Source organism: Mchenga conophoros, linkage group LG14 (assembly GCF_057382185.1).
Source record: "Mchenga conophoros isolate Kocher_MC1m ecotype Shallow Benthic linkage group LG14, M_conophoros_male_GT1.1, whole genome shotgun sequence".
NCBI lineage: Eukaryota > Metazoa > Chordata > Actinopteri > Cichliformes > Cichlidae > Mchenga > Mchenga conophoros.
This window is the reverse complement of record NC_140539.1, coordinates 37,570,964-37,579,978: the sequence shown is the minus strand read 5'-3', so window position 1 is coordinate 37,579,978 and position 9,015 is coordinate 37,570,964. Positions and strand designations below refer to the sequence as shown.

Genomic DNA, 9,015 nt, shown 5'->3' with positions numbered 1-9,015 from the left:
TGCAATCAAATTAAGATTCATTTTGGAACATTCATGTGTGGCAGAAGGGCAAAAGAGAATGGGAGAAAGATATAAAGTGAGAGGTCCATTAAGGGTGTAGACGAGTGGGGCAAGAGAGAAGTAAGAGGGAGAGGGGAAAACAAAAAAGAAAAAGAATATGAAATGATGGAAAAGCAGCAAGAGGCCGGGGATGAGGATGGGGTGGAGGAACAGAGGTAGGCTATGGTTAGACAAGTGGGAGTGAAAGATGTAAAGATGAAAGAGATACTCAGAGGTAGGGAGAGATGCAGGGGAGGAGGGGGGCGAACATAAAACATAAGAGATCATGAATGACACTGACGCTGTCAACCTCTGTAGGAAACAAATACAGAGCAACACTGACATCTAGTGGAAGGGAAAATAACTGCTTACCAGTTTCTGTCCTGCCCCCTCATCCTGTTTCCATTTGCCTGTCTGAGGCAGTCCAGCTGTTGTAGTTTTTGTAGTTTTTCATAAAATAAACTGCTTTTAAATCCTCATATCAAACCTGAGGACAGTGCAGAACTCACTGCTGACTGTAGGGAAAGGATCGGACTGACACATATGCTTGTATATCAGCTGTGTAGTCACTATGGTTTCATTATTGTTGTGTATCCTCCTCTACTCCAGAGTATTTTTGTATATTCTATTCATTTTAAACCTTCTCCAGCATTAACATCAGCACGCAAACTGTGCACAGGGATGATGAGACAGAGTACCGGGCTGTGGTCGACTCCTTTGTCACGTGGTGTGAGCAGAATCATCTGCAGCTCAACGTGGCAAAGACCAAGAAACTGATCGTGGACTTCAGGAAGACCAGGAAACACTTGACCCCTGTTTCAATCCAGGGGGTCAGTGTTGACATTGTGGAGGACTATAAATACCTTGGAGTACACATTGACAATAAACTGGACTGGGCTAAAAACACCACAGCACTTTACAGGAAGGGCCAGAGTCGTCTCTATTTTTTGAGGCGACTGAGGTCCTTCAACATCTGCCAGAAAATGCTGAGGATTTTCTATGAGTCTGTGGTGGCCAGTGCGATCCTCTATGCTGTTGCATGCTGGGGGAGCAGGCTGAGGGTCGCAGATGCCAACAGACTTAATAAACTGATCCGTAAGGCCAGCAATGTTGTGGGGATGGAGCTGGACTCCCTCAAGGTGGTGTCGGAGAGGCGGATGCTGTCCAAGATAAAGACAATGTTGGATAACACCTCCCACCCACTCCATGACATGCTGGTCAGTCACAGGAGCTCGTTCAGTGAGAGACTGAGATTACCGAAAAGCACCACTGAACGACACAGGAAATCATTCCTGCCTGTGGCCATCTCCCTGTACAACGCATCCACTTAACACACTGTTTGCTGCTACAACTACACATGTTTCTTTTCCAAATATTTATTTATAAGTGACTTATGTATGTATGTATGTATATATATGTATATATTGTACTATTCTTAGTTAGCGTATTGTCTGTCTTGTCTTAATGTTGGTTTAAAATGGAGCACTGTAACAAAAAATAATTTCCCCCAGGGATCAATAAAGTATTCTGATTCTGATGATTCTGATTCTGATTCTGGTGTTCATTCTATGCCTCACACTGTAGGCATAATGTGTTAATGTGCTAGGTAGGTAGGTGTAGGTACTCAGTACCATATAGTGTAGACGAAGCTCACACATTTAAAACATGGTCTTATTTCCCATCTGTTTTACATTTCAAGAACAAAGTTTATTTAAATTGTATTTGAGTAGCTGAAGTTGCTGAGTTCTCAGTCTCTCAGCTGCTTTCATAAGCTTCTTGTTGCTAAAACAACGTCCAGTTGATTACAAAGAAGTCGGCCTTCAGTGAGTCATTGTTACACTGCGATAATACTGTTGTCACAGCAAAGAGAGGAAATTAATTCATGTTGAAATGACACTAATATGACATATTTAAGGTTGCCTGGCCTTCATGAGAAATCCCTTCACATCACAAAGGGATATTTGTCAGGCCAATATCTCCTGAGGATGTCCAGTGATTTTCAGATTTTAGATAGTGAGTTAAAGTTCCTCAAGAATCTTTTAGGTTTTAAAACATTTAATAATCTAGTAAGTCAAATGCCAGATGAGTTAGCATTTACCATATGAACATTTTATATAAAATCAGCGGCTCCCAGACATTTCTGCATCTTTGAAAGTTCGAAAAACAACAAGTGTGACAGATTGTGAGAAAAATAAAACCTGATAATCAACTCACTGCTATTCTGAATTTACAGACTTTTCCTTATTGTCCAGACCTCCATGTCTGTATTTGGATCTGAGAGTTCCAAATTAAGAAGTCTTGACCCAAAAACTGGCACCGACATCACACAATGCAACTTGAATGGAAGCTGACTTTTAAAAATTTGAGGGGAGAAAAAAAGGATGTTAATGATATTTGTGCATTTTGATGTTCAGTGGTTGATCTCCTGTCTCAGTCAAACCACCAAGATTAGCTCATTTAAACCATGAAACAATCATCTTCTAACTTTAATCACGCAGATCAGGATCAGGCTTTCTTTTAATATCATCTTAAGAATTTCAGTATCTCTTTATATTTTCAGCAAAAAAGACCAACTTCAGATATCTTTATTGACATAAACAAACACCAAGCAAAACACAACAGGAACTGGTTAATAAGTCTGAGGCATTTATAGAAACTGAAATCATACAGTCAGGTTGCTTATATCAGATAATTAAAGACTGTGCGGCTGCTAATTAACATTCAACTATTGCTATTCACGAGAGTGGTCCTCTCTGCATTTCCAAATCGTGTCACCTACACTTGAATAGACCCCACCCTGTTTGTTCCTTTGGCTGAGTGCTCTGATTTCTGCATGTTTGGTCCTAGTTTATTATAATGTGCTATAGTTTTCTTTTTATTTAGTTTTACTTCCATTTCTCATTTTTAAAATAAATGAACATAATTGTAAAAGGAAAAAACGTCAACCTCTATCTCATTCAAAAGTACCAAGCTCAAAAATATATCATAGTCAAGTCAAAAATGTGTTTTTCTTCCAAAGTCATAAATGTCAAAAATATGCCGATATGTGTGCCTGTAACACTCAGTTAATGAGTCCTTCAACCAGACAGCTGGGTCTTTTTCAAATGACACATCTGTCTCATCAAGTAATAAATATTTGTGCTTATGTTTCCACCTCAGCAGCAGTTATTGGCCTCCTGCGTCTGTTTTTCCCCTCCCAGCCACAGGGGGGCGCTGTTGATCTTGGCGGTCCTGGCCTCTGCTGACTCGCCCTCCATGCCCCCTCCTTCACTGGCCAGACGTTTGTGGATCTCAGAGGCCATGGTAAGGAACGCCCTCTCCACATTATCAGAGCTTTTCGCACTAGTCTCCAAGCACGGGATCTTCAGGGACGAAGCCAGGTCCTGTGGATGGGGTCAAGTCTTATTAAAAGCAGCAAGTGTGTAAACACCACAGTTTAAAAGCATTTAATGCAACAACTGTAATTCTAAAATTCGATTCCAGAGTAAAGTATTACATGTAATTTGTACTCCTGGATTAAGAGTGAACTGAGTAGTCATTCTGAAAAAGAACCCTAATCAGACTTTTGAATTATTGATGAGTCAACATTTAAATATTGTAGTTAGTTCACAAGTTTACATCTGGTACTTTTCAAAGGAATTTAGACATGAAAGCTACAAAGTCGATGAACGCCTGGCCAGACTTGGCACTGAGAACACTGAGCCTGTTTTCATTCAAATACTGCCGGTTTGTCAAAGCTCCTGGTGCATGTACAAGATGCCCACTGGTCCGAAGAAGCCCCTGTCAATGACCTGACTACTAATTCAATCCAAATCACAACAGCATTAAAGTCTCCTCAAGGTGCTTTTTATTGTAAGGTAAGGACCGTAGGGATGAAGGACAAACTTCCTTTTAACAAGAAGCAACCTCTGGCACACCTGAGGGTGTGGGGATGAAGACGGGACAAAAGACAAAGCCAGAGATGAATAATAACTAATGATTAAATGCAGAGTGATGTGTAAACACAGTGAAGAAGAAACACCGAGTGCATCATGGGAAACCTCCGGCAGCATGACCTATTAAGTGTAACTAAGGGAGGATTCAGGGTCACCTGATCCAGCCCTAACTACTTGATGAAAAAGGAAAGTTTTAAACTTATTCCTGAAAGTAGAGAAGATTTCTGTTTCCCAAATCCAAACTGGGAGCTGGTTACCCAGAAGATGGGCCTGAACGCTGAAGGCTCTGCCTCCAATGCTACTTTTAAATATATGAGCTTGCAATCTCCTATCCTTTCAAATGGTTTGCTTCTTAGTCCAAGTCTAGATTTGGAACAGGTTACTAACACGCTGAAGTCTCCCTGAGAGACTCATAGTTAGTTGCTCCCCTCAAATTGACTCTTTGGAGTCCTTAGAGTCAGTAAGAGAGGGCCAGTCTGTATCAGTTTGTAATTGAACGGGGTTAAGGTGTCTGAACCTCATAGATCTGATAAATGGACTGGTTCATATAAAGAGCTTTCCTACTCTAACTGTGCACACTTTATACAACTTGCCTCATTCATACAAGCATTTTTTCCTATGCTTTTCCAAAGTTAACACTTTCTATCTAACAGTCACACACATTTATACTCCATTGGACGCATCGGAGAGACTCCATCAGAGGTAATACCTTGCCCGTAGATATTTGGCATGCAAAATGGAGCATGACAAATATCTTTGGGACCAATCTTCTGATTAGCAGATGACCTGCTCTACCACTACTGCGACACCAAGATTAAGAAAGGAGTCTCAAGAATTCCTCCCCAGATTGTATGACAGTTACTGCGGCACCGCAATCTAACTCCAAATGACTTAGGTAGGCAGTCCCACTTTTAGATAGAAGTATACCCAGAAAATACCCAGTTTGAAACCAGCTGAGTTGTCCCAGATGAATTGTGCTCATTGGTGCAGACTCAGTCAGAGGGACTTCAGCGTGTTAGTAACCTGTTTGCATTTATAAACGAGGTGGTAATTTTTTGCCAACCTTCAACAATCTGCCTGAGAGTGATTGCAGGTTGAGTGATTAGTGGTTGAGTGCCAAACATCTGATCGCAGCAACTGTTTGCAATCATTCGCTGAATGTGAAAAATCACCACACAGTCACAGGACAACCACCCATTCTTACTAGTCACAGTGAGGTTGTCATCTGGTTTTAGTGTTACTGAAACATTAGGCATGATTGTCGATCTTCCTAACTTGACTACTTGCTTCCTGCCTCCAGTGCTGCCACAGTACGTGTGTCTAAGCACAAAGCCAGACACTTTGTCCACGATGCTAAAACCTTCTGATAGAGATATGTGATGATGTCAAAATACCAGTGTGCTCATGTCTAGAATTATTTTGGAAAGAAAAAACAAATTATTTCCCATTTTAAGCTTCCACTTAGTTTTATGATGCTTAATAAAACCACAGGTGTGAAGTTATTTCTAAGTATTTGAAGTTAAGCCTCTTCGCTGCACGTAGCCTGTTACCTGAGCAGTGGCAGCATCCACCACTTTCTTACTAACGAGGTCAGACTTGTTTCCCACCAGCAGCCTGGAGACGTTTTCACAGGCGTAACGATCTATTTCATCCAGCCACTGCTTCACATTGTTAAAGGATTCCTGAGGAGAGAGAGAGAAAGCGAAGCAGCAGGAGGTCTGGAGTTCATGTTCAAATGCTTTTCTTTTTAGATGATGATGAAGACATACACACTGACCTGCTCAGTGACATCATACACAATGATGATCCCGTGAGCTCCTCTGTAGTAGCTGGAGGTGATGGTTCGAAACCTCTCTTGACCTGCTGTGTCCCACTGAAGGAGTATATGCACACACGTAAAATAGCACTGAGGCTAACATTACACAGTTTTTTTTAAGACTTTCATGCTTTGAAAAACAACTTTATGATGTTCCCTCACAAAACCGCTTCGCCGTTTCCTTACAATCTGTAGCTTGACAGTTTTCCCATCCATGTCAATGGTCCTGATCTTGAAGTCGACCCCTATGGTAGAGATGTAGCTTTCGGTGTAGGTGTCATCCTGCAGCAAGCAGTTAAGTGTTAAAAAGGGAAAGTGAGCGTGTCTTTGTGTGCATACGTGTGCACAGTCTTACCGCAAAGCGCAGCAGCAGGCATGACTTTCCAACTCCAGAGTCACCGATGAGAAGAAGCTTGAACAAGTAGTCACTGGGAAGCAAGGAAGACATGCATGAATGAACCACTACAGAGGTTCCATCTCAGATGTAAATGATGTCATGCCATAAAAAGCTGCATAATTTAAATGTTGAAAGCCAGCTAGCAAATAACACACATCAAATACAGCTCTGAATGCTGACATGAATTTAAGAAATGCAGAGGGTGGCACACTTGCAACCAGATTTTATTACATCTATAACAAAAGTCAAGGGTTGATCTGATATTTTGAATGTTTTATGCTCTAAATTTGGAAGATTTTTGTTTTTTGCTTTCATATGAACTAAATATCGAGTGCACAGTGTGAAGGTTGCAAAATCAGTCGTGCTGTTTGCTTGTAAGACTTGCAGTTTTTCACTCAGTGCAAACACCATGAAGTGCTTGAACCACAAGTCAAATGAAAGTGTGAACCTTGGACAGATGTTAGCTCATCAGGAATGGTTTATCACAGTCACTAGTTCTAGATACTGAAACAATGTTTCACCAGTAATGTCATTTTGTGTAATCACAGGTAACAACGTGGTCGTCACCAAGAAACTCCTTTTTTTAAATGTCTAACTTTTACCCATTAAAGATACAAATTAATGAATAAGAAGCAAGCTTTTTGATAGACCGTGAATAAAACCATCCACACTACACAGTTTTCCATTCAGTTTTATTTTCATGTAAGAATTTGGAGCTACAGCTTAAACCGTGCCCTCCTGGAACCAGGTTGTTGATATTATTACAACTGTTTCTCAAAGCTGGCAGTAAAGCAGCTGCCTGGTAATACTAGATGGATGCAAATTATTGTGTTGTATTTCTGAATGAGTAGCATTAAACCAAAGTGGTTAGCTGCTGCATTACATAGTTTATGGACACATAAGTCACAGACGCAAAGTCGAACCTGGGATCAAATGTCTTTCTGTGTATGGTTTCTTCTGTAGCACTCTTGTCTGCGAGAAGTTACAATTTGTCTTTGTTCTGTTGAGCACCACTAAACAATACCCATCTGCCACAGAGGCCTAGTGAGCCATTGCAGATTACCTACAACTGAATGCCTCCAATTATCTACTCTTTTTGCTTTTTTTCTACAAATTGATAGAAACATGCAGCAAATCTATGGACGGACATAAAACATTAATTCATCACAACTTACAATTTACTGATAAGCTCAAATTAGACACCTCAGCAATAAAACTGGCTTGTATGTCTTTTTAGACTGACATACGTCTGATACGACTGATCTCTAGTTACAAAACAAAGGTTAAAAACAAGGGTCGGGCATGTTACACATGCTTAAGTTTTCTCCTAACTTTCCATGTCAGCAGCCAGTGTTAAAGACCAGGTGTCATTTTATTACAAGCTGATCATTTCATCTCGGTAATGCACTGCGCAGAGAAAGAAACAACACTTACTATTCAGGATTCATGATCAACGAGGTCGGCCCAGTTGACGCAACAAAAACAGAAACACCTGAAACTGAATCCTGAGTCTGAAAACAGACAGATAATCTCTGATGCTGCGTCTGTTTCTGTCCCGCTGGAGGGCAAATGGCAGAATAAGCCAGAACTGCCTGCCTCAAAAGCTGACTGATGAGCTGACTGGTTCAAATGCATTATTTATTAATAAAGCCCAGTTCAGGTTACACTGAGGACAGCACCTAAAACCAAGGTACACACACACACACACACACACACACACACACACACACACACACACACACACACACACACACACACACACGTTTTCATATCTTAGTGAGGACATCTCATTGACATAATGCTTTCCCTAGCCGCTTTCTCTAACCATCAAAAATGAATGCCTAATCCTAACCCTGAGCCTAAACCTAACCTTAACCTAACTGTAACCCTGACACTAAAACCACATTTTGAGTGTGAAAAATGCCTTCAAACTTGTGGGGACAGGCATTTTGTCCCAACAAGTGACTGTTGGTCCCCACAAGTATAGCAGCATTCCAATTTTCTGTCCTCACAAAGATGTCTAAACATGTATACACACACACAGACATAAATACATCTACACAGTCCTGTAGAAAATTTATTTTTACCCACTTTTAAGTCTCAACGTTCAGCTGGTTTCTTTGCTGTTTCCACTGTGCTGTGTTGCTGTGGTGAGCGGCATGAAACTGTGCCTCTGCTCTGCACTCATTTTGAATCAAAGTGACAGTGACTCCTGTACCAACTGCAGCTCTGAGCTTCTCAAACAAACAAGAAGTTCTACTGAAACCAAACAAAAGCAGCCAAAAGCAACATGGCAGCTGTCCGCAGAGCGACAGAGATGCTTTACAGGGTTCATTTCTGTTAAGGAGCCTTTGCTAATGTAGTCCATCCATCTTCTTCCACTTATCCAATTCAGAGTTGTGGGGGTGCCTGTGCCTATCCCAGCTGTCAGAGGGCAAGAGGGAGGGTACACCCTGAACAGAATTACCAATTAACCTCATCCCATGCATGTCTTGGACTGTGGGAGGAAGCCAGAGTACCCGGAGAGAAACCACACAGACTTGGTGAGAACATGCAGACTCCATACAGAAAGGCCCCAGACCTTTTTCCTGTGAGGCAACAGTGCTAACCACAACATCTTTATACTGTCCATGACAACAGTTCAAACAAATTTGTTATCAGAGAACAGCCACGATGCTTCTTAGCTTAAATATTAAATTTATATGGGGTGACCATGTTCTCTAATTCTCCTCCAAACTCCTGACTGTCAGGAGTCATTTCAAGAGAGAGTCTAAACATGTCCTTTGTGACATGTATGTGATGGCAGAGGGTGGACTTTTGCCAAAAAG

At 41.2% G+C, this 9,015-nt stretch overlaps 1 protein-coding gene across 1 annotated transcript; it reads right to left on the bottom strand.

Annotated features, from left to right (window-relative positions):
- Positions 1-2,556: 2,556 nt before the first annotated feature.
- LOC146560352 (ras-related protein ORAB-1-like) lies at positions 2,557-7,745 on the bottom strand. The gene is made up of 6 exons (XM_085244327.1): positions 7,622-7,745; positions 6,146-6,218; positions 5,977-6,072; positions 5,752-5,847; positions 5,525-5,656; positions 2,557-3,422 (listed from the first exon to the last, which is right to left on the bottom strand). Exons 1-6 carry the CDS (start codon positions 7,633-7,635, stop codon positions 3,195-3,197), a joined length of 639 nt encoding a protein of 212 aa, XP_085100453.1. The 5' UTR covers positions 7,636-7,745; the 3' UTR covers positions 2,557-3,194.
- Positions 7,746-9,015: the final 1,270 nt, after the last annotated feature.